This window comes from Takifugu flavidus, chromosome 21 (assembly GCF_003711565.1).
Source record: "Takifugu flavidus isolate HTHZ2018 chromosome 21, ASM371156v2, whole genome shotgun sequence".
In the NCBI taxonomy this organism is placed as follows: Eukaryota; Metazoa; Chordata; class Actinopteri; order Tetraodontiformes; family Tetraodontidae; genus Takifugu; species Takifugu flavidus.
The window spans coordinates 1,600,384-1,623,776 of record NC_079540.1 but is presented as its reverse complement, the minus strand read 5'-3'; the positions used below and the strand labels follow the sequence as shown (position 1 = coordinate 1,623,776).

The window sequence follows — 23,393 nt, the reverse complement described above, 5'->3', positions numbered from 1 at the left end:
TTTTCACTTCATATCTGTCTGCTCTGCTCCGTCCACACACTCCCTCTCTGGGTCACTCGGGTCAACAGGTCTAATTTTGATGGCTCTTGGTGTGTTTAACAGCATTTTTTAAGTGCACCGATCTCCTATTGCACATCGGGCATAATTATAAATTAAATATTCAGATTGTTAATTTAAACATAAAGAGCTTAATTCTAATAAAGTCCTATTAAACTATCAGGGGTTGTGTTATTACATTTATATTTTTTACTATTAATTTGCCTAAAAAAAAGTTAAGTTAGTAACTTGGTTTGCAAATGTTTTGTGTAAATAATTTTTAAATCCTTAGTAAATAAACCTTGTGTTTTCTGTCATTCAAGTTTCACAACATAAAACAAAAGTAGCTGTTTGTAGGTGTTTTACTGTTGCCTATTGTTTTAAATACAGTGTATTTAAAGAAGAAAGAACTTTATACTGACTGGAAAAACTAAATAAAAGTAGTAATAGTGGTTAAAAGGTTATGTTACAAAACACAGTAGGTTTCTTTATGGTCAAAGCCCCTTGGGTTTGGAAAATGAAAGATCACAGCTTCTCCTCTTCCCACCCACATAAGCCCAGCCAATCGCGTCGCCGATTCAGAACTTCGAAAGCCAATCATCTGCGTGATTCCATCTTTCACCAGCCAATCATCTGCGTGATTCCATCTTTCACCAGCCAATCATCTGCGTGATTCCATCTTTCACCAGCCAATCATCTGCGTGATTCCATCTTTCACCAGCCAATCATCTGCGTGATTCAATCTTTCACCAGCCAATCATCTGCGTGATTCAATCTTTCACCAGCCAATCATCTGCACGATTCAATCTTTCGACAGTGTACCCCATCTTAAATTAAACTGCGGTCTCAATCTTTGGGAAAGCCAATCGATCCCAGAGTTGATTTAGAATTTTAAAATCTGCCCGCTGCTTATTCCGGACATCTCCGTGGATTTGACAAGGTACGTGTGCAAACTGAGGTCTGTTATTCGTTACGTTTTTTTTTTAAATTTCACATAAAATATCACCGTAAATGCTTCATGCAATATGTCCAAGTCCTGTCAGGCGGTGTAACGCTAATGTAACTTGAACATATTTTAATTCGGGAGTTTTGCAATAAAGTTTGTGCAGTTGCTGCCGTAGCTTTAGCTGGTTGCATTTTATTCTGCACAAGGGAACGTAATTTGCGGCCTTGACCGTAATAAAAAAAAAAAAAATTGAGATGAAGATCCTGTATTACAACAGGAGAAGAAGGTAAGGCATCCCTTGAATGTTTTTATTTACTCTCTCTCTCCCTATATATATATTATTATTATGTGTTTTAGAGAAGAATAATGATGCTTTATTAATCCCCCCAGAGCTGTGTATTAGGATACATGCTGTAGACATTTAACACACAAACATTGAGCCTCTTTAGCTGCTGTACCTTTTGAGCTCCCACCACCAAAAACATCAGCCCACCTCAATGCCGAAACCCGGGATCGAACCAGGGACCTTCAGATCTTCAGTCTAACGCTCTCCTAACTGAGCTATTTCGGCATGTTGGGACCCTCTAGGGTGGGATTGAGGGTGATATAGGGACTGTAGGTTGAGCATTCTCTTTCCTGTTTTAGGAATGTTAAAGAGGAGCAGGCAGTCGGAGCCAGATACTGCCAGAGTCTGGATGAGCTGCTGAAAGACTCTGATTTTGTGGTTCTGGCAGTGAACCTGACCGCCAGAAAAACACAGGTCTGATCGGGCACAGGGAGCTGTCCCTCATGAGATCCACAGCCACACTGGTCAACATCAGCAGAGGTGAAAGCTGTGTCCCACTGCCTCCAAGAAACCGTTTAGTCAACGTTTGAAGTCACTGGTTTTTTTCCCATCATGCATCAGGTCAGGTGGTAGATCAGGACGCTTTAGTCGACGCCCTCCGGTCAGGAACCATCCGTGGCGCCGCTTTAGATGTGACTCATCCTGAACCGTTACCAAGGTGGGACCGCACAATTCCATGGTTATTAGTGATCTCAGTAATGATTGTTGATCGGTGTCAGAGCAACACGTAACTTCTGACACTATATTCATCTTCCCAGATCCAACACAGAAAAAACCACTGATGCAGTTTTTGATTTTGGCTCCTGATCTGTCTCTTGTTGCAGGGACCATCCTCTCCTCAGCCTTCCTAATGTGGTCATCACCACCCATATCGGTACCAACACCATGAATACCTGTCACAGGATGGTAGAAAGCATGATTAACAATTCTCTGGCTGTACTGACTGGCCAACCTATTCCCAATGAAGTCAGAGCCCAGTGACTCCGCTGACGTGACCTCATCTGTCCAGATTGTTGCTCGGGCTTTTATGTTGACCTGAGTTTGACTTGGTCGATCTTTGAAGCCTCTAGCAACCAATGAGGGCGTACGGGTTTGGCCAATGATTTCAACCTTTCAGTGCAGTCCAACTTTCTTTGTGGAAGTTACATTTTAGCGTCCGCTTGTATTGTATTGATTTTAAAATTGGGTTTGTTTTTAAAAATCTTCAGGGCCTTTTCACTTCATATCTGTCTGCTCTGCTCCGTCCACACACTCCCTCTCTGGGTCACTCGGGTCAACAGGTCTAATTTTGATGGCTCTTGGTGTGTTTAACAGCGTTTTTAAGTGCACCGATCTCCTATTGCACATCGGGCATAATTATAAATTAAATATTCAGATTGTTAATTTAAACATAAAGAGCTTAATTCTAATAAAGTCCTATTACACTATCAGGGGTTGTGTTATTACATTTATATTTTTTACTATTAATTTGCCTAAATAATGTATGTAATACATGTAATGTGTAAATAATTTTTAAATCCTCAGTAAATAAAGCTTGTGTGAGTAATTTTATGCAGATATCATAAATCTTTACAAGCTGACCTGCACAAAGGTCATATTAGAGATACAGAACTTTAAAATGTTTTTAAATCAACGTTTCTAGGAGCCATTTTTCATGTACTGTCTATAGTTTATAAACATCCTTAAATGGTTTTTGTGGTTTGTCTTTATCATCCATCCATCCATCCACCCATCCATCCATCCATCCACCCATCCATCCATCCACCCATCCATCCATCCATCCACCCATCCATCCATCCACCCATCCATCCATCCATCCATCCACCCATCCATCCATCCATCCATCCATCCATCCATCCATCCATCCATCCATCCATCCATCCATCCATTTTCTTTAACACAGTGAACTATTACATTCAGTAGAGTGTTTACAGTGTAAACTTTACACATTTATTAGTCAGCTATTATGTTATGTGAAACAAGAGTAAGATTTTTCTGTTGTTACAGATAGAAAAGTGCCCTCTGCAGCTGAGGACTCAAAGGACCCTGGTGAGAGAGCCACAGGGGTGCAATTGCGGCTTTCACACTCACAAGGTGACTACAATTTTAAAAAAAACTGCAAATATAGAAAAATTCATTTCTAATGTGAGGTTGACTGCTGACACTGACAGCACATTCACATTCACATACATGAAGCCTCTTTAGCTGCTGTACCTTTTGAGCTCCCACCACCAAAAACATCAGCCCACCTCAATGCCGAAAACCGGGATCGAACCAGGGACCTTCAGATCTTCAGTCTAACGCTCTCCCAACTGAGCTATTTCGGCATGTTGGGACCCTCTAGGGTGGGATTGAGGGTGATATAGGGACTGTAGGTTGAGCGTTCTCTTTCCTGTTTTAGGAATGTTAAAGAGGAGCAGGCAGTCGGAGCCAGATACTGCCAGAGTCTGGATGAGCTGCTGAAAGACTCTGATTTTGTGGTTCTGGCAGTGAACCTGACCCCAGAAACTACAGGTCTGATCGGGCACAGGGAGCTGTCCCTCATGAGATCCACAGCCACACTGGTCAACATCAGCAGAGGTGAAAGCTGTGTCCCACTGCCTCCAAGAAACCGTTTAGTCAACGTTTGAAGTCACTGGTTTTTTTCCCATCATGCATCAGGTCAGGTGGTAGATCAGGACGCTTTAGTCGACGCCCTCCGGTCAGGAACCATCCGTGGCGCCGCTTTAGATGTGACTCATCCTGAACCGTTACCAAGGTGGGACCGCACAATTCCATGGTTATTAGTGATCTCAGTAATGATTGTTGATCGGTGTCAGAGCAACACGTAACTTCTGACACTATATTCATCTTCCCAGATCCAACACAGAAAAAACACTGATGCAGTTTTTGATTTTGGCTCCTGATCTGTCTCTTGTTGCAGGGACCATCCTCTCCTCAGCCTTCCTAATGTGGTCATCACCACCCATATCGGTACCAACACCATGAATACCTGTCACAGGATGGTAGAAAGCATGATTAACAATTCTCTGGCTGTACTGACTGGCCGACCTATTCCCAATGAAGTCAGAGCCCAGTGACTCCGCTGACGTGACCTCATCTGTCCAGATTGTTGCTCGGGCTTTTATGTGGACCTGAGTTTGACTTGGTCGATCTTTGAAGCCTCTAGCAACCAATGAGGGCGTACGGGTTTGGCCAATGATTTCAACCTTTCAGTGCAGTCCAACTTTCTTTGTGGAAGTTAAATTTTAGCGTCCGCTTGTATTGTATTGATTTTAAAATTGGGTTTGTTTTTAAAAATCTTCAGGGCCTTTTCACTTCATATCTGTCTGCTCTGCTCCGTCCACACACTCCCTCTCTGGGTCACTCGGGTCAACAGGTCTAATTTTGATGGCTCTTGGTGTTTTTAACAGCATTTTTTAAGTGCACCGATCTCCTATTGCACATCGGGCATAATTATAAATTAAATATTCAGATTGTTAATTTAAACATAAAGAGCTTAATTCTAATAAAGTCCTATTAAACTATCAGGGGTTGTGTTATTACATTTATATTTTTTACTATTTGCCTAAAAAAAGTTAAGTTAGTAACTTGGTTTGCAAATGTTTTGTGTAAATAATTTTAAATCCTTAGTAAATAACCTTGTGTTTTCTGTCATTCAAGTTTCACAACATAAAACAAAAGTAGCTGTTTGTAGGTGTTTTACTGTTGCTTATTGTTTTAAATACAGTGTATTTAAAGAAGAAAGAACTTTATACTGACTGGAAAAACTAAGTAAAAGTAGTAATAGTGGTTAAAAGGTTATGTTACAAAAAACAGTAGGTTTCTTTATGGTCAAAGCCCCTTGGGTTTGGAAAATGAAAGATCACAGCTTCTCCTCTTCCCACCCACATAAGCCCAGCCAATCGCGTCGCCGATTCAGAACTTCAAAAGCCAATCATCTGCGTGATTCAATCTTTCACCAGCCAATCATCTGCGTGATTCAATCTTTCACCAGCCAATCATCTGCGTGATTCAATCTTTCACCAGCCAATCATCTGCGTGATTCCATCTTTCACGAGCCAATCATCTGTGTGATTCAATCTTTCACGAGCCAATCATCTGTGTGATTCAATCTTTCACCAGCCAATCATCTGCGTGATTCCATCTTTCACCAGCCAATCATCTGCACGATTCAATCTTTCGACAGTGTACCCCATCTTAAATTAAACTGCGGTCTCAATCTTTGGGAAAGCCAATCGATCCCAGAGTTTATTTAGAATTTTAAAATCTGCCCGCTGCTTATTCCGGACATCTCCGTGGATTTGACAAGGTACGTGTGCAAACTGAGGTCTGTTATTCATTAAGTTGTTTTTTTTCATTTCACGTAAAATATCACCGTAAATGCTTCATGCAATATGTCCAAGTCCTCACTGTCTAGGCGGTTGTAACGCTAATGTAACTTGAACATATTTTAATTCGGGAGTTTTGCAATAAAGTTTGTGCAGTTGCTGCCGTAGCTTTAGCTGGTTGCATTTTATTCTGCCGATGAAATTGCTTGTTTTCTTTGGCAGTTGTACGCTGGGGTGCGTCGTTTCTGATTACTTGTTATGTTATAACATTATGTTATGTTATAACATTGCTCCCAGACAAAAGAAATGGCATGACCAACCAAAAACAACTTACATTAATCATTTCAGATAGCAGACTACATTTTTCCCTCAGGTATAGACAGAAAGGATATAATCTATCTAGATTTATGACTATTAGCAGGATAAAAATCCCTCGGAAGAACTTAATACGGTGAACTGTTACATTCAGTAGAGTGTTTACAGTGTAAACTTTACACATTTATTAGTCAGCTATTATGTTATGTGAAACAAGAGTAAGATTTTTTTGTTGTTACAGATAGAAAAGTGCCCTCTGCAGCTGAGGGGTCAAAGGACCCTGGTGAGAGAGCCACAGGGGTGCAATTGCGGCTTTCACACTCACAAGGTGACTACAATTAAAAGGAAAGACTGCAAATATAGAAAAATTCATTTCCAATGAGAGGTTGACTGCTGACACTGACAGCACATTCACATTCACATACATTAAGCCTCTTTCGCTGCTGTACCTATTGAGCTCCCACCACCAAAAACATGAGTCCACCTCAATGCCGAAACCCGGGATCGAACCAGGGACCTTTAGATCTTCAGTCTAACGCTCTCCCAACTGAGCTATTTCGGCTACCGTACCTCGCGTTAATAGACTTTTCCTAATAATATCTTAGTTATGAATTGCAACGAATGAGACCGCAGTTTGTTTTGCTGTCGAAAGATTGACTTCGCTGTTTAATTTGTTTTTGAAAGATCTCCGAGTCGCTGCTGAAAGATGGAATCGCGCAGATGATTGGCTTTCGAATTTCTGAATCGGCGACGCGACTGGCTACTAGGCCTATACGGAATTGCGGTCGCCAGGTATCAATTAACGTGTTTTCTAAAACACTGGAATCTAACTAAATATATATATATATATACATATTATGTAAATATTTCCACACCAAAGACTAAATATGTAAATTTTTGCTTGTCGTGTGCCCCGGTTGTGATCGGCCTCGATCATTTTAATTCAGGCTCTGAATGGATGTACAAGTACTGACTCGTTAATGCGACGCTGAGTGAGGAAGGCCCCCCGCACTGGCCAAGAAAATAGAACTTTCACTTCACGTGAACATCTTACTCATCAACATTACCTTTAGCTGTGTTCCTCCGACAACTTTGAGACACAATGTTTTTGTCTTCACAAAATGCATCGCCGTGCTTCCAAGATTTTACCCTCGTCATGGTGAGCGACAAATTTGAAGGTTTTAGTTTCACTCTCAGAACAGTTGGCTTCCTGTCATGTCATGCCTCGTAGTAGCCACTTAAGTGTTTCCATTTAGATTTTCCAGACTCGAGGGTTTGCCCTTTAACACCACACCTGTATTTACTCACCCACTGTTGTTTGCTTCTAAATACCATAAGCATGTTGAAAATGTGAATGGAATCATCGCTCTGAAAAATGTGTTGCTTCTGTCCTCAGCCTGCCGTGGCTGTTGGCAATGTGGCCCAGCTGGCCGTGGACCTGATCGTGTCCACTCTCAAAATGAGCAGAGTGGGCTTCATCCATACAGACTGTCTCATTCCCATGGCTGGGAACAACCCGTACACCACCTGCAAAGAAGATGCCGAGGAGCTGCACACCCCTGCAGAAGGTGTCCAATAAGAAGACCAAACCCTTTTATGTGCTACTTATTTTAGAATATTGGAATAAAGGCTTGCTAGCCTATTTTGTAAAATTCATGCATCAATTCAACAATGTTCCATGCTCTCCCACCAACAGTTTATACAGCAGCAGAACAAAAATTAGCAGTTCTTCAAATCAGAGCGCCGATTATTCAGGTAATAGCAAAGATATGTCGAACTTTTTGTCTGCACCTTTGTCTGATTGTACTATCGTTATGATTTTGGCCACTTAATCTTTTTTTGTCCATTTTCAGGCCAAATCTAAAAAGTTCAGACAGCTGCTGGTGTCTTGGATTAAAGCGAGTGGATTCTCCAGGACAATAGTTTTGTCCAGCAGCCACGCCTATCAGAGAGATGACCAACAGCTCCAAAGGTACTGCCCACACACCTCTTTATGTTTTTGACTTTCTATTTTCTTTTCATTACTCCTGACCCGTCTTTGTCTTCGCTAGCGCTCCCGTGAGGTATCTGATCACTCCGTCCCTGATGAAAGTGAGCGGAGATGCACTGAAGGAGCTCGGCTGGAGGGAGTTGGAGAAAGTAGCTGCTTTCCCGGGGCTGACAGACACCAGTGCAGAGTCACGCCTCTACATCCCTGGCGGGGGCATAACCAAGGGACTCTACACGGACGGGTACGTGCGCAGTGTCGGCGACAAGTGCTTATTTTTAAAATTCTCCCTTAAATAGTGGGCGAACGTTCGTGTTTTGGTCTTTTCTACAGTTGTGCAGAGGACCTCCCGCTGGCTGTGCTGCTCCTCTTCTGTTCAGAGGGCGACAACATCCCTGATGCTTTAACGCTTGTGAACCAGCTCAATGACTGGCTCCACCTGCTGGACAACCCTGTGAGTAGCAGACAGGAGTTCACTGCCTGTGCTGCAAAAGAGCACCAGAACAAATCAGACACAGTGGGGCCAGTTTAGTCGAAATCACAAGTATTGTCCCCCTTTTTTGCCACCTGTACGAGAAATTTTTCTTGTACCGTACAAATATGATTTAGTCCAGAAGAGGGCGCCATTTACATTTAGTTTCTCTTTGATACAGATTTCATTAGCGCTGCTGCCTGAAAGTCCCCGATAAAACTTAACATGAGTAAAGGTAGTCTAAAATGTTTCATTTTCAGTTTTTTGGCACAAAAAGAGAAACACTAACTATACATATACTGCCATTATTGTGTATCTAAAGATATGATCTCTATAATGGCTGTTTCTGTAACTTATACATTTTAAATCTGAGTAGAAAAGGACTAACTGCAAATGGCAAAATATACTTTTGTTTATCAATTTCAATTTAAAATGGCAAGTTTCAGATCCAATGATGTTTTGATCCCATTTTAGAGCACAAGCTGCAACAAATGGAAGATCCCGACTTCCTGGAGTCTCCTGTTTGGCAGTGGAATCCCTCCAGCACTCTTCTGATAACTGGTAATAAAAGCCCAAGCTGTATAAACTCCTATGTGCATATAAATCACGTGATGAATTGTAATGTTTTATTGCTCAGTCTTCAGGTGTAAAAACAGGAGCCGACCAAAGCAGACTGTTGTGACTGTAAAATTTGAATGTTCTTTTTAAAAATAATAAAGCCTGAACATATTTAAATTGAAAATCCTGAGGCGTCCCCTGACTGAAAGTGGTTGGCCGCGTGCCACTGTATTCCAGGCAGCCCTGCCCCTGAAACTTGATTCCTGTCTGACAGACTTAAAAACATACACTCTTGTTCCCATTTTGAGCTGTTAATATATAATATTGGCTTTTTAAAAATGTCATTGTTGATTACATTTAAGAATGTTTGTATAGACCACTTCTAATTGTTAGTTGCTCGCCAACAGCTTCAGCTTTTATTTTGAAATACTGGGTTTGTGATCAAGTAAAGAGACGGCTTCTGTAAACTACAATGTAGCAGTTTTATTTTTAAGTAACATCAACAGAAAAAGATGGAATTTGTGGCAAAGAGATTCTCTAAATCCTGTTCTATTCAAATCTGTTGCACTGTCAACATTTCTTTTAAAGTTATAAAACAAGAAAAGTTGTTTTCTTTGCACACGTCTTTAAAACAAACGGAGACACTACAGTCGCGAGCGTGCAGTGCTTCGGATGTGGCCTACTTCCTCTCACTGGGAAAAAATTCAAGTATGTTTTATAAAAAATAGAGCTTTTTTTTTTTTAAATGTAACTCGGAAAAAAATGTTTTCTAAAAATACACAGGAGCGGCATTACAAATTGTGGATGCGCAGCTCCTGTTTGTCTTACATTTATCCTCGCATGAAAACAAACACAAGTATGAAAAGTGTGCGAGTCCAGGAGCAGCGCGGGTCGAGGTTGATGTGCAACCCGTGGACAAAACGCTGGTGTGTGTTTCTCTCTTTTGAGGAAAGTCGATGCTGTAAACAGTTTGGAGAAGATGAGGACGAGGAAGCGGAGGACGGGCGTCAGGAAGGGAGGACGGCTGGAGCTCCCGCGTTGGCTAGCAGTCACCGACCTTCAGCCTGTTGCACAAAAGAGTCTCAGACAGTTAAACTGGTTCACAGCGAATTCAAACTGTGAGTAGAGCAGAAAAAAAGTTAGTTTCCAGTACACGAAGGCAAAATCTGGAGGTCACTCAGGTCAAACCAGCATTAGATCATTATCCAAAGCAGCACAACAAACTGTTCACATGTTCTTATTTTCAGCTAACGTTGATGACTAATCTCTGTGGCTCATCCACCATCATCATGTTGAAATTTCTCTTATTTGTCTCCTTTTTTGGCATTTAAAGCACATTGAATTACATAAATACTGAAAAAGGAACCTCTTAAATAAAGTATTTTTTGTAATAACAAACCTGACCTGTTTCTGACCTTCTAAATGATTGATGGAGAAAATAAGAACCCAGGGAACGAAACGGCAACACAGGAACAAAGGAACATCACAATAGTTGTTGGATAAAGCTACAAATGAGGGCGACACAACCTGCAACAGCCCCAGATTTATATCTGCTGTGCACATGAATCAGCCACTTGCTTTTTTCAGCTCAGCCTGACATTTAAAATTTTCAGCAAGTACAAACCACAAAAGTACACGTGCGCACACACAACCACACAACACACCACACAACAACGTGCTACAGTGCAACCCGGAAACCTCAAGAGCAAGCAAATAATGAGAAACATGAATAAAACCCCAAGAAAACCGAGCACGCGCGCACACGCACGCACACACCTCCAGGAAAACACGTGGGTGCTCATTTTTATCGGGTGGGTAAATTCTGCGGCTGTGCAGCTGCTGTCGCGGAGGGTGTCAAGCGACACCGTCCACCGTCCGTACGCCACGACGGTTGTCACGGGCAGCACATGCAGCCCAAACTGTCCGAGAGAAACAGTGAGAGCAGGTTTTAACCAAATGTAGCCTCTCGGGGGATCCGACGGGGATCCCACGGGTGTACGGAGCGGCACCAGTTATCAGGGACGTCTGAACTGGTCTCTACAGACCGACACTGAGGGGGAGGACCAGGCTTCTGGTCTCAGGTTACTGGTGCTGGATCACATCAGAGCCAGAATTTGCGTGGGGGGTAAAAGACCTCACATGTGGAACTGGTGGGTTTTTATGAAATCTAATCTAGTCCACATCTAAAGTGTAAATAAACCTGAAAACCGAGGCTCCGGTTAGAATGGCGACCGTTCGTGGACGCCGCGTTTGGGCAAAGGCGTAACGGTAGAAGACGCTACCTTTTCCTCTTCCTCTCCGAGTCGCTGGTCCTGTGTTTGCTTTGGGCTGTTTTGGCCGGTCCCGACTTGGACACGCCGTCCTCTCTGCATCGTTTGCTGCAAAAGATGAGGAAAGGAATGCTGAGACTCCGCTCACGCTCCGGCTCCGGCGGCGCCCGTGGCACCGCCCCGTGGCACCGCTGCCCACTCACTGTGCTGTGCTGCCGTCCAGCTCTGGTTCTGTGCACGGAGGCTGTGCGGCTGCTCTCACGTCCTGCCTGCAATCTCCTTCCTGATCGTCCCGCTGGCTGCCGTTGCATGGCTCTGAGGGGTAACAGGTGCCGGACTGGGTCGCCCCGGGGGGCTCCGACATTACTTCTTGTTTTTCCTTTGACGACTCTTGCCGCCGATTCTAAAAGAAAAAGAACAGCTCCGAAATGGCTCATTTTGTGTACCAAATGTGTTTTCCAGTGTGCGTCTCCAGAGTTATGGCTGTTGTCCTCAGATTATCAAACAGTGACATCTGGGACGCCAGAAATCTGATTATTACTGTGGCCAGTAGCATCTACGGAAAACCGCGAGGACCAAATGAAGGAGACAAATAAATACAGCCCTTTCAGGCATTTTAAGATAATTTGATAAGCCTTCCGTCTCTTCTGCTCAACCACTATGAAACGATCACGTTGATTAAAATAAACCTTAAATCTGTGGAAGGAGTCACACGTTAGCTCGTGGTCACATGACCAGCTGCAGCGCCGCTCCTACCTGTAAGGACTCATCTCCCCTGATATGTTTGGCTCCTTCCAGGACGGCCATGTAGGAGAAGCGCAGCTGGTCGGGGGTCTGGATCAGCCCCATGCGGTACTTCCTCATGTCCAGCAGAATGCTTCTGATGTCCACCGATGACGAGTCTTTCCTCTTGTCCAGCTGGACGGGGAAGAGCGGAGTGATGTTAACTTAAAGGGACAAATCTGGGGACTTGTCCACGCCGGTGCTAAAATCAAAGACCTACCAGGACCACGCACGTGTCCACTAAAGAAAACGTCCCCGAGCGTCCGATTCCCGCGCTGCAGTGCACCACAGCGGGGCCGTGGTCCTCCCCCAGCCCCCCCGACTCCCGCACTTTAAAGAGGAAGTTCAGGAAAGACGCCGGGGACTCGGGGACCCCGAAGTCGGGCCAGGCGGTGTAATGAAAGTGGTAGATCTCTCGCTTCTCTCCCGTCTGAGGGCAGAAGACACAGAGGCCTCATTGTCAGACAAAACATTTCAGTTCCCGTCAGAGCCGCATCGGTCCCGGCGAGGTCGTTCGGCGGCGCTCCAGCAGCGAGCCGAGCCAACATTTCAATCATTCTCTCTGTCACTTTGTGCCGCACGCGTCTGAGAATCTACCTCGACAGGAAAAACAGGAAAAAAAAAAGAAAAAAAAAGAAAAACGGCACCGTAAAAAGGCTAAAACTGGCCCGAAGCGTCCCAGCTCGCCTTCACTCACACTAATATTCTCCAGCTGCAGCACTCGGGTGGTATAATAAGACTTGATGTCTTCTGATAAGAGCGTGACCGTAAATCGCGTGTCCCTGAAGGTCATCTCTCGCTCCTCCGCTCTGGGCCAGTACTGAGCACACTTCTCCTGTCAGAGGAGAAGAAAAGAGACAAAAACAAAGTTGAAATGAGCACGTGTGTGAGTCCAGGACGGCTTATCAGGGGGCCAGTTTACTCTGTGTGTTATTTCTGTTCAAATATCAGCCTCCATACTGGGACGGGGGCCTGTTATTGCCTGTGATTCAGCCCCCTCCCTGCAGAAGAGCCGGCTTACAAGAATCCAGGCAGATAATATTATCACTCAACTAGCTGCTCGTAACTAGAGGGATCCTTCCAGGAAGTGAGATCTCCTGACAACGGCGTCTGCTCGACCTGTTCTCCTGGGAAAATGAGCCACCGTAATTCCTGTTTGTGTCCGACTCCCAGTGCGTGTGTGCGTGCGCGCGCGTGTAATCAGCAGATTGCGGGATTACTGGATTTAAAAGAGGTTAAAGGTGAGGGCTGCCTCCTGGTTCCTCATACGTATGTAAACAACACTCAGGAGCCAAAACACAAATTTAGGAGGCTGAAGTTTTCCACGAGCAGATATCAGACGCTCAGCAGTTGGCAGCATTTCTTTATCTTGTGCTGTTGTGTTATTGCGGAGCACGTGCTTACCGAGCCTTTCTCGATCACCCTGTTCAGCATGATGACAGCCTTGGTCTTCTGCTCCCAAATCATGAGCCAGAAGTGGCCACACGTGCTCCTGAGAGGACCCTGCAGACAACGCACATGCACGCCGAGCAACAGAGATTATGATTCACAATAAAATCACAGTCTAATTCCCAAAAGTAAACCCAGTCTTTTAGGTGGCCATGGAGGCAAAAATGTTGCCACCTGCTGTGGAGCTAAAAGGTCAAAGAATAAACTTGTAAAATCCCAGGACACGTTTGAGAATTCACCAAGCTTCTGAAAAGTCTCCTACAGCTCCAACCTCAGGTTTGTTCAGCTCTAAAAAGAGACAAAATCTTGGAGACGTGGAGCAGTTTAAAGGCGTCCCCAGCAAAGGTCTGACGGCTATTTTGAAACAACACTTGCCTGAGTCAATATGTAGCTTCTCTGAGCTTCTTCCATGACGATCAGACTGGCGTTGATGTAGTCGTTCTCGGTGTTCTTCAGCTTTACTCGACTGTGATCGACTGTGAGAGCCAGAGAGAAAAGAATCAGCATCTGCAGAGGCAAACTGGTGTCGGAGGGGAGAAACACATGGTCACCTACACGGACTGACATCTCTGTATCTGTTCCTGTTGCGGTTCTCGGGATATTTTGCCACTTTGTAAGAGCACTCGTGGGACTGATTCCTGATGTCCTGAATAACAACACAACAACAAGGATTTAGACAAACCGCGACAAGCATTGCTTGCACATTTCTTCCTCAAGTGTCTGATAATTACACCGATATGTGGTCACAACACCCTGTGGTGCGTTAGGTAACGATATTCAACATGTCATTAGGATATCTTTAACGCTAAAATACTGAAGTTCCAAGGCGAACAGGCAGAAAACACAAAGCTAAAGTGAGCTAGCGGTGGTCAATAATATTTACACAGCAGAGCTGGTGACCTTGAGTAGATGTGAGCAGTTAAAATGCGCGGTTGAGGCAGTTTATCTAGCTATGCTAGCTATGCTAACACACTTACAAGATACAGTTTTTGCCACCGGCCCTCTGAATCTATGTCTTGAAACTCCCGGTCCATTTTCACCGTGGCAATGTCAGTCTGTTAAAACACCGGTACGTAGCTGTCCGACCGTCTACCTCATTCCTCCTTTCGTCCCAGATATGCTGTTTGGGTCAAAAAACGGTTACTTCCCTACGGTTCCGTTCGTTTCTCCGTCAACCACCTCCAACGCCTGCTAGGATGTGTTGTGCGCATGCGCCGCCCGCTGTCCTTCACCGTCCATCGACCAAGAGGTTTGAAACGGGGAAAAACCGCGACAGTTCGATTAAAAGTCATCAATATTTACAATTATATGTGCGTAGAGAATTGAGTAATTTCCGCTCAAAATTTTTTCCGTCTTAATCCGTGTTTAATAATCCCAACCATTTGTGGTTTTGACGAGGTCCTAAAACAGCAGACACTTGAAAAATAAGGGTAAATTGATAGCAATAACCCACTAAATAATTATATCTACGTGTTTTTATAAGAAATAAAATAGAGAACTTTAAACAAAATTGTTGTGACCACTAGGGGCAGTATTTACAATGTGACGCGTATTCAGGGAGGAGAAGTTTTTATACAGTTGTTCTTCTGGAAATAAATTCACACCACATAAATATGCTTAACAAATAAGAGCATGCAGAAAATCAGTAACGATTTAAAAAAAAAATAATATATATATATATATTAAAAACGTTTTAAAAATATTTCAAAATATATATTTTGGATTTTTTTTTCTTCCTCCAAATTTTAAGTTTCTTGAGCTTCACAGTCGAACAGATATGACTCCAGGAAAGATTAAAAAAATAATACTCTCAATACTTGAGAATGTCATTTTCTAAAAGGTGTCGTGCATATTTGAACCATATACAATTGAATTACTCCCCCGTGAACCATCACCTTATCGTGGTGGAGGAGTTTGCATACCCTAATGAGCCTGGGAGCTATGCTGTCCGGGGCAGTTTGCCCCTGGTAGGGTCTCCCAAGGCAGATTGGTCCTAGGTGAAGGGTCAGACAAAGAATGGTTCAAGACCCATCGTGGAACATCTAAAAGAGAAGCCGCGTACCCGGCCCGGAGGGTTACCGGGGCCCCACCCTGGAGCCAGGCCTGGGGCTGGGGCTCGATGGCGAGCACCTGGTGGCCGGGCCTACGTCCATGGGGCCTGGCCGGGCCCTGCCTGAACCAGCTATGTGGACACTCCCGTCTCCAGTGGACCCACCACCCACAGGAGGAGCATGAAGGGTCCGGTGCAGTGTGGATTGGGCGGCGGACCAAGGCGGGGGCCTTGACGGTCCGATCCTCGGTTATGGAAATTGGCTTTTGGAACATGGAACGTCACCTCTCTGGCGGGGAAAGAGCTGGAGCTTGTGGGGGTGGTTGAGTGTTACCGACTAGATATGGTCGGCCTCACCTCCACACCCAAGTCCTTGAGGGGGGTTGGACACTCTTCTACGCTGGAGTTGCTCAGGGTGAGAGACGGAGAGCGGGGGTGGGCTTTTTGCTTGCCCCGAGACTCTCGAGTTCGACGTTGGGGTTCTCGCATTCGAGCGAAAGGGTTGCTTCCCTACGCCTTCGGGTTGGGGAACGGGTTCTGACGGTTGTTTGTGCGTATGCACCAAACAATAGTTCAGAGAACCCGCCCTTTTTGGAGGATCTAGGACGGACGCTGGACAATGTCCCAACTGGGGACTCCATCGTGCTGCTGGGAGACTTCAACGCTCACGTGGGCAACGACAGCGTGACCTGGAAAGGTGTGATTGGGAGGAACGGTCTGCCCGATCAGAACCAGAGTGGTGTTCAGTTATTGGACTTCTGTGCTAGTCGCAGTTTGGCCATAACTAACACCATGTTCGGCCGTAGGTCAATGATTGACTTTATAGTCGTGTCAGCTGATCTGCGGCCATATGTTTTGGACACTCGGGTGAAGAGAGGAGCAGAGCTGTCAACTGATCACAACCTGGTGGTGAGTTGGATCAGGTGGGGGGGGGGGGCCTGGCAGGCCCAAACGCTTAGTGAGGGTCTGTTGGGAACGCTTGGTGGAGGAACTCAACTCCCACCTCCGATAGCGCTTTGATCGTGTTCCGAGGGCGGTAGGGGACATTGAGTCTGAATGGGCCATGTTCCGCTCCGCCATTGTCGAGGCGGCTGTTGCGAGCTGTGGCTGCAAGGCCGTTGGTGCTGGTCGTGGTGGTAATCCCCGTACCCGATGGTGGACACCAGAGGTGAGGGTAGCCGTCAAGCTGAAGAAAGAGGCCTACAGGTCATGGCTGGTCTGTGGGTCTCTGGAAGCAGCTGACTGGTACAGGTTGGCTAAGCGGGTTGCAGCCGCGACAGTCGCGACAGGGGCGGCAGGATGCGGATCAGCACCTCCAAGTCAGAGTCCATGGTCCTCGCTTGGAAAAAGGTAGAGTGCCTTCTCCGGGTTGGGGAGGAGGTCCTGCCCCAGGTGGAGGAGTTCAGGTATCTCGGGATCTTGTTCACGAGTGAGGGTAGGATGGAACGGGGGGAGATCGACAGGTGGATCGGAGCAGCATCAGCAGTGATGCGGGCACTTAACCGATCCGTCGTGGTGAAGAAGGAGCTGAGCCGGAAGGCAAAGCTCTCGATTTACCGGTCGATCTACGTCCCAGTCCTCACCTATGGCCATCAACGCTGGGTGATGACCGAAAGAACGAGATTGCGGATACAAGCGGCTGAAATGAGTTTCCTCCGCAGGGTGGCCGGGCTCAGCCTTAGAGACAGGGTGAGAAGCTTGGATATCCGGGAGGGGCTCGGAGTAGAGCCGCTGCTTCTCCACATCGAGAGGAGTCAGCTGGGGAGGCTCGGGCATCTGGCTAGGATGCCTTCCGGACGCCTCCCTTTAGAGGTGTTCCGGACATGTCCCACTGGGAGGCGGCCTCGTGGCCGGCCCAGGACTAGGTGGAGGGATTACCTCTCTCGCCTGGCTTGGGAGCGGCTGGGGGTTCCCCCGGAAGAGCTGATGGAAGTGGCCAGGGAGAGGGCTTTCTGGGCATCCCTCCTGAAGCTGCTGCCCCCGCGACCTGGATCCGGATAAGCGGCAGAAGAGAAACGAAAACGAAACGAAAACGAAAACAATTGAATTATCACATAATTCCAGTGACCATCTAATGAAACATTTGATTGTTACTGCATAAACAAAATATGGAGATGCCGTTAAAAAGAGTGAATTTAGTCTTCATTAACATGTGTTTATAGCATTTATTATTAATGTATTAGTAGTAATTTTATAGGCCTAACATTGTTCTTTAATGGTTAATCATTTTACTTTACTACGTTTTACTGAAATAGAATAATTCGGTATGAATTCGGTATGCTTTTGATTGATTGTATCAGATGCTATATAAATAAAGATTGATTGATTGATTGTTTAGGAATATCAATAAAGGCAGAACAGACAGATCAAGTTTAGTTTTTTGTTTGCTGCGTGATGTTGTTTTATTGTGAAGGTGTAATCTCAGACCGGAAATAGGAAGAGATAATCGCCTATGTGTTTGTAGCTGAACTCATCGGGAGGAGAAAGTCTTCTGCGAAGTTTTTGGCAACGTTTTTTGAAGCTACTTCTCACTGAGACATGAACAGGACGATCCACACTCTTGTTCTGGAGTAAAAGGAGAAAGGTAATTACAACTCAGCGTGAATTGTTATAGTGTGTGAAATGGTTATAGCGTAAAGTGGCTAAGCTAACGTTTCGTTAATAACAGATCAGAACTTCCTGCTCTTCGAGGCAGAAGAGAGGCTAGCAATGTTTAGCTTTATTGCCTTGTATGTTCTCCCCTTTAGCCTCTAACCCAACATATAGCCTCGATTAAAGTTTCATTTAATGTCTTTTAGTTTAAAAAAAAATAGCTACAAATAGCCAGTTTCTTTCAGCTCGCCTATGTGATTAAACTTAGGTATAAGCTAGCTCCCTGTTAGCCAGATGGTGTTTTGCTTTTAAATTGATCAGCCGGATTACAAGACTAGATCGTGTTCCATTTTCCCTTTGCTTGGCATTAAAACCATTCTTGTGCCGCTTCTGTATTTGCAGCACAGTTACGCTAATTGAAGTCAAGGCTGCTTCTGCATTTTAAGATCACGCAATGGTTCAGTCGCTTATAATGATCATCCTCCTGGGAATATAGTTAGTCAATCATTTATTGCCCACTTGGTATTTCTGCTTCATTAATGTGTTGTTGCTTGACGTAGATGTGTGCAGATGCCTAAAACACTTGCGTGCAGCGTTTTTCTCCTGTCCTGCTGCAAAAGGACAGTGTTTAACCAGATAACAGGTCGTTTCCTGGGCAAAGTGCTTCTTTATTTACTCTTTGCAGCGTGTACACTGCAATTAATCTAATGAAGCCTCACAGGAGCTTTCTGATAATGTGCTCTGTTTTTCTTTTCTTTTAATGATTTGATCACGATGTCAATGTCCAAACAGCTGTCAGTTCCTCAGTTAATGGACATGTGCTTAATTGATAGCAAATGTCTGCTTATTTCGTAATAACTCTTTAAATCGACTGAAAACTGGAGGACGGCTCATCGAGGTCCATTTGAAGGACTTCCAGCCGCTTTTATACAATGGCATTTTACTAAACATGGCAAGATGTGATGCTTGATAGAGTCCTGAACCAGTGTGAGTTGTGCTGCGGATGGTTTACATATTTTTTCCACCATCTCAAACCGAAAACTGAAACCATTGCCAGGAACAGGAAGTCTGCCCTCTGACTGGAATGTCACCAGAATAAGCATACGTGACGAAATCTCTGAGTCAGACTCTCTGCGTGCGCTGTGAGCTTTTTTTAACTGATTAAACCAGGCGCACGATTATTCCTGAAGGCGCACGTCAGCACTGTCACTTATCGCTTTGAATGAACCACTCAGGACATTATCAGCAGTGGAATCGCATCAAAAGGACCATTGAAGGCAGGTTTCTGTGAGCTTTTTCAGCATGGGATGAGGACTACGTTGTGTTTATAACATTAATAAACACAGACATTTATGAACATGTGTTTGACTCCCCAAAGGAAGAGAATGATGGATGAATGTTGGGTTTTATACCCAAACAAAGATGCAAAGGATGGAAACTTGAGTTTACTTTATTCCCCCTCCGGTTCAGTACCAGCAGGCTACTGGTTTTTGTCAGCCTGGTGCTGACACAAAACCCAGGAAGTGGAGCTAAAAAGAGTTTCTTAAACCTGGCCGGTGAAGAACTAAAACTGTAAAATGTTTCTTAAAATTGTGCCCATAAGGTAACATTTTAAAATGACAGATTTGAGTTATGTATTTTGGTTTGTTTCCCCTTGATCAAAAATAAAAGCGCCTGCCAACGTTGCCATTTAATCAGATTGGCTGTGTGTTTATCAGAGATCAATTTCTGCAGACTCGAAACCCATTATGATGCAGAGATGCAGAGTTTCACATGACTAACAAACCCTCCTGGGGATGCCTGCAGCATTTTTACATAAACCACCCCGCCCCCGCACACACAACAAAATCTTCCAAAATGTGACAATGACATTTAAGATGATGCTCTTGAAATAAATCACACAACTGTGGCTACGTTGGAGCTCCTCCTGAGGAGTAACCTGCTCCAGAAGGTTTCTGATTGCTGCAGAGCATTAAATATTCATACAGCTGGAGTTTCTGGTGATTCTGTTTTGCTTCCTGTCTCCCTCAGATTGACGTTCTCCACCTTCGCTGCGATTTGAACCAGGCTCCAACCACCTTCCTGAAATCTTAAGCCACCATGTCCTAGCCAACGCCGATCCAGGCCGGACGGTTTTTCAAATCTTTCGTTTGGTCCCGCGGTGATGTTTGGACGTCGCACCTGTGGCGCCTCATCTGGCGCGATGAGCGTCCAGCAGCATCATGGCAGCTCTGGCTCTGAGCGGGACATCCAGTCGGCTGCCTCCTCCTCCGTCAGCCTCCCTTCGGTCCGAAAGACCCCAAAGAAGCGCCGCCTGTCCCTCCATTCTCTCTTCGGACGCCGCTGCCGCCTGGATCAGTGCAGGTTGCGGCCTCTGCAGGCCGGCGCGGTCGTGGACAGAGTCGTCAGCATCGAAAGCGTCCAGCCAGAGCCGTACCACGACAAAACACCCGCCCAGTCCGCGCCGGGTTTGGCGTCGACCTCCTCGGGGTTGGGGTCGTCGTTGGAGCTGCTGGAGTGCCCCCTGTGCCTGCTGCGCCACGCGCGCGAACACTTCCCCGACATCATGACCTGCCACCATCGCTCCTGCGCCGACTGCCTGCGACAGTACCTGCGCATCGAAATCTCCGAGTCCCGAGTCAACATCTGCTGCCCGGAGTGCTCCGAGCGCTTCAACCCCCATGACATTCAGCTGATCCTGGCGGACAAAGCCCTCATGGACAAGTACGAGGAGTTCATGCTGCGGAGGTGGCTGATTACTGAACCTGACTGTCGCTGGTGCCCCGCTCCCGACTGTGGGTAAGACAAACCAGGGTAGCATTTGTCCGCTTTTTAATCTGGCCTCGATTAGAGAGAAACGCTCATCGTCCGGCTCTTTCTACAGATTCTCTTCGGTGAATACGATTCTCAGTTCTGTTTTCTAAAGGTGCTTCTGATTCTGAAAATAAATGCCCCGAAATAACACAATAAGGAACAACTTCAAGGAAACGTGAAGACTTTAAGTTCAGCTCGATGCTGTACTTATAAATAGCTGGCAGCAGGAATATTCTTTACATGAGTTGGACTCAGACGAGCAGCAAGGTGGGATTATTTATGACTCGCAAATTCAATATTAGAGCGTGAGAATGTAAACCATCAGAGCTCAGTGTAACCATGAAGGCAACGGTTTGTCCTGTTTGGTGCAGGTCAATTAAGCCTATTTGGATTTGACTAAAGCTCTGAGGCATTTGCCTCTTAGGTAGATAAAAGGGAAACCTTTTTTCCTGTTTGACGAGTACAGAGACCAGTTGTCACAACAAACACAGTACTGCAGGTCATATCTGTGAACTGCTAGACCCTCCTCTCTTCTTCTTCCTAATAATAAGCCCTCAGTTTGCTGACTGATCTAGTTTTACAGAAGAAAAATCATTGAAAATCCACTAGATTCTGCTTCCCATAGATGAATTTGTACCTGAATCTTCCCACTGTCGACCCCCCCGCCCTCTCTTTTAGCTATGCGGTCATCGCCTTCGGCTGTGCCAGCTGTCCAAAGATAACCTGCGGGCGTGACGGCTGCGGGACGGAGTTCTGCTACCACTGCAAACAACTGTGGCACCCCAACCAGACGTGTGACACGGCGCGCCAGCAGAGGGCTCAGACTTCACGGCTGAGGGGGTTCAGGTCCTCCTCGCTCAGTTACAGCCAGGAGAGCGGAGCCCCAGGTAGTGTGCACCATTTCACGCCGGTGCCAGCAGGCTTTGCACAAGGCTGACGTCTCCATAAACCTCTTCAGGCGACGACATCAAGCCCTGCCCCCGCTGCGCTGCTTACATCATCAAAATGAACGATGGCAGTTGTAACCACATGACCTGCGCCGTGTGTGGCTGTGAGTTTTGCTGGCTCTGCATGAAGGAGATCTCCGACCTGCATTATTTAAGGTGAGGCAGCTCTGCGTTCCTACACAGCCCCCCACCCACCTCCACAACAACCAGTGCTTTTCTCCCCCCTCAGTCCTTCCGGCTGCACGTTTTGGGGGAAGAAGCCCTGGAGCAGGAAGAAAAAGATCCTCTGGCAACTTGGCACCCTGGTGGGGGCACCTGTGGGCATCGCCCTCATAGCAGGCATCGCTGTGCCCGCCATGATCATCGGTATCCCGGTTTACGTGGGCAGGAAGGTGTGAGCGCCGCCAGCGGCACGTTTACTTTATTCTCCATTCATTTCTTTTGTTTACACAAATGATGATCTCCTCAGATCTTTAATCGCTACGAGGGCAAGGACAGCTCTAAACACAAGAGGAACCTGGTAATAGTGGGAGGCGTGACTCTCTCTGTGATCGTGTCACCCGTGGTTGCAGCCGTAACTGTCGGTAGGCAACATTCCATTCCGATATATTTCTGTGGAATCTTTAAAAGCGTTATCTCCCACCTCGCATGCTGGAGCGCTGCTGCACCATCACTCTTGTTTGTATGATGTGGCGCAGGCATCGGCGTCCCCATCATGCTGGCTTACGTCTACGGGGTTGTTCCCATCTCGCTGTGCCGGAGTGGCGGCTGCGGGGTGTCTGCTGGCAACGGCAAAGGTGTGCGCATTGAATTTGATGACGAAAATGACAACATAGGGAGCGGGGCAGCAGCTACAGGTGAGCGTCATTGGGACGTTGCATTGATTTGTGGGTAAATCCCACTCGGGAACCTGCAATAGAGCCTCGTTTTCTTCCTTAGACACAACCTCGGTGGCAGAGACCCGGCTCAACAACCCCAGCATCAGCGACGGCGCCAGCGTCGGAGGCCTCACAGGCCTGAGCGTCAGCGGGAGTCACATGGAGCGCTGCGGAATAAGCTCCACGCAGCGGGACAACATGAGCGACGACGCCAGCACCACAGCCCTCGCCGGAACCAGCATCACCGGCAGCCTCTCCGGTAGCTGTTACAACAGGTAATAAAGCCGCGGCATCCTCAGACGTAGCGCACGTCCTGAAGGGTTTTGATCTTTTGATTCGATTTGTGTTGCCAGGATGGAAGTCCAGGCTGACGTGCAAAAGGAGCGCTGCAGCCTTAGCGGAGAGTCGGCCACTGTCAGCCTGGGGACGACCAGCGACAACGCGAGCACAAAGGCAATGGCAGGATCCATCCTCAACGCTTACATGCCCCTGGAAAGGTCTTTACTGAGGAGACTAATCCAAAACCCAGTCCTGGTTTTTTGATCAGCCCCGCTTGATGATTAATTTTGGGTTACTGTACTTTACAGGGACAATAGTCTGGAAGTGCAGGCAGATGTGG

At 46.0% G+C, this 23,393-nt stretch overlaps 3 protein-coding genes, 1 long non-coding RNA gene and 3 other non-coding genes across 12 annotated transcripts in view; 3 read left to right on the top strand and 4 right to left on the bottom strand.

The window, feature by feature from the left end:
* The first annotated feature begins 4 nt into the window (after window positions 1-4).
* Window positions 5-6,302, top strand: LOC130518001 (uncharacterized). Of its 2 annotated transcripts, none has more exons than XR_008947887.1 (6): window positions 5-976; window positions 3,336-3,422; window positions 3,730-3,908; window positions 3,990-4,086; window positions 4,252-5,640; window positions 6,216-6,302. It is a non-coding gene; the product is annotated as an uncharacterized LOC130518001 (long non-coding RNA). The 2 variants fall into 2 exon arrangements; XR_008947886.1 differs by having other exon boundaries at window positions 4,252-5,644; window positions 6,220-6,302.
* On the bottom strand, window positions 1,481-1,553 carry trnaf-gaa (transfer RNA phenylalanine (anticodon GAA)). The gene has a single exon. It is a non-coding gene; the product is annotated as a tRNA-Phe (tRNA).
* trnaf-gaa (transfer RNA phenylalanine (anticodon GAA)) lies at window positions 3,583-3,655 on the bottom strand. The gene has a single exon. It is a non-coding gene; the product is annotated as a tRNA-Phe (tRNA).
* A 161-nt stretch (window positions 6,303-6,463) lies between the features above and the next one.
* trnaf-gaa (transfer RNA phenylalanine (anticodon GAA)) lies at window positions 6,464-6,536 on the bottom strand. Its single transcript has one exon. It is a non-coding gene; the product is annotated as a tRNA-Phe (tRNA).
* A 410-nt stretch (window positions 6,537-6,946) lies between these two features.
* On the top strand, window positions 6,947-10,394 carry psmg2 (proteasome (prosome, macropain) assembly chaperone 2). 4 transcript variants are annotated; one of them, XM_057020291.1, is made up of 8 exons: window positions 6,947-7,133; window positions 7,371-7,542; window positions 7,671-7,729; window positions 7,828-7,946; window positions 8,026-8,205; window positions 8,295-8,415; window positions 8,908-8,994; window positions 9,945-10,394. In XM_057020291.1, the coding sequence occupies exons 1-7, from the start codon at window positions 7,077-7,079 to the stop codon at window positions 8,986-8,988; spliced, it is 789 nt and encodes a 262-aa protein (XP_056876271.1). In that variant the 5' UTR covers window positions 6,947-7,076; the 3' UTR covers window positions 8,989-8,994; window positions 9,945-10,394. The 4 variants fall into 4 exon arrangements, with proteins under 4 accessions (XP_056876271.1, XP_056876270.1, XP_056876269.1 ...); XM_057020290.1 differs by having other exon boundaries at window positions 9,940-10,394; XM_057020289.1 differs by having other exon boundaries at window positions 9,071-10,394.
* Window positions 9,460-14,739, bottom strand: ptpn2b (protein tyrosine phosphatase non-receptor type 2b). Of its 2 annotated transcripts, none has more exons than XM_057020287.1 (10): window positions 14,587-14,739; window positions 14,049-14,139; window positions 13,869-13,969; window positions 13,449-13,547; window positions 12,742-12,879; window positions 12,265-12,474; window positions 12,018-12,179; window positions 11,465-11,664; window positions 11,274-11,369; window positions 9,460-10,055 (listed from the first exon to the last, which is right to left on the bottom strand). In XM_057020287.1, the coding sequence occupies exons 3-10, from the start codon at window positions 13,902-13,904 to the stop codon at window positions 10,034-10,036; spliced, it is 963 nt and encodes a 320-aa protein (XP_056876267.1). In that variant the 5' UTR covers window positions 13,905-13,969; window positions 14,049-14,139; window positions 14,587-14,739; the 3' UTR covers window positions 9,460-10,033. The 2 variants fall into 2 exon arrangements, with proteins under 2 accessions (XP_056876267.1, XP_056876266.1); XM_057020286.1 differs by having other exon boundaries at window positions 14,471-14,711.
* Window positions 14,740-17,953: 3,214 nt separating this feature from the next.
* Window positions 17,954-23,393, top strand: part of LOC130518704 (E3 ubiquitin-protein ligase RNF19A-like) — a 5,796-nt gene continuing 356 nt past the window's right edge. Inside the window, exons 1-10 of the mRNA XM_057021523.1 lie at window positions 17,954-18,127; window positions 20,167-20,934; window positions 21,628-21,836; window positions 21,908-22,052; window positions 22,126-22,288; window positions 22,366-22,480; window positions 22,595-22,753; window positions 22,836-23,049; window positions 23,128-23,271; window positions 23,362-23,389. Coding sequence (XP_056877503.1) covers window positions 20,300-20,934; window positions 21,628-21,836; window positions 21,908-22,052; window positions 22,126-22,288; window positions 22,366-22,480; window positions 22,595-22,753; window positions 22,836-23,049; window positions 23,128-23,271; window positions 23,362-23,389 — 1,812 coding nt within the window. The 5' untranslated portion in view covers window positions 17,954-18,127; window positions 20,167-20,299. The remainder of the gene's footprint in view (window positions 18,128-20,166; window positions 20,935-21,627; window positions 21,837-21,907; window positions 22,053-22,125; window positions 22,289-22,365; window positions 22,481-22,594; window positions 22,754-22,835; window positions 23,050-23,127; window positions 23,272-23,361; window positions 23,390-23,393) is intronic.

Bases quoted from the DNA above. Each gene is read 5' to 3' on its own strand.
- ptpn2b (XM_057020286.1), bottom strand. From the start codon at position 14,527: ATGGACCGGGAGTTTCAAGACATAGATTCAGAGGGCCGGTGGCAAAAA. The intron at 13,548-13,868 runs GCAAGTGTTGTT...CGTTGTCTGCAG, and splicing joins GAAGCTACATATTGACTCAG to GGTCCTCTCAGGAGCACGTG. The intron at 10,056-11,273 runs GTAGCGTCTTCT...TTTGTGCAACAG, and splicing joins TCGGAGAGGAAGAGGAAAAG to GCTGAAGGTCGGTGACTGCT.
- psmg2 (XM_057020291.1), top strand. From the start codon at position 7,077: ATGTTTTTGTCTTCACAAAATGCATCGCCGTGCTTCCAAGATTTTACC. The intron at 7,730-7,827 runs GTAATAGCAAAG...GTCCATTTTCAG, and splicing joins TCAGAGCGCCGATTATTCAG to GCCAAATCTAAAAAGTTCAG. The intron at 8,416-8,907 runs GTGAGTAGCAGA...ATCCCATTTTAG, and splicing joins TCCACCTGCTGGACAACCCT to AGCACAAGCTGCAACAAATG.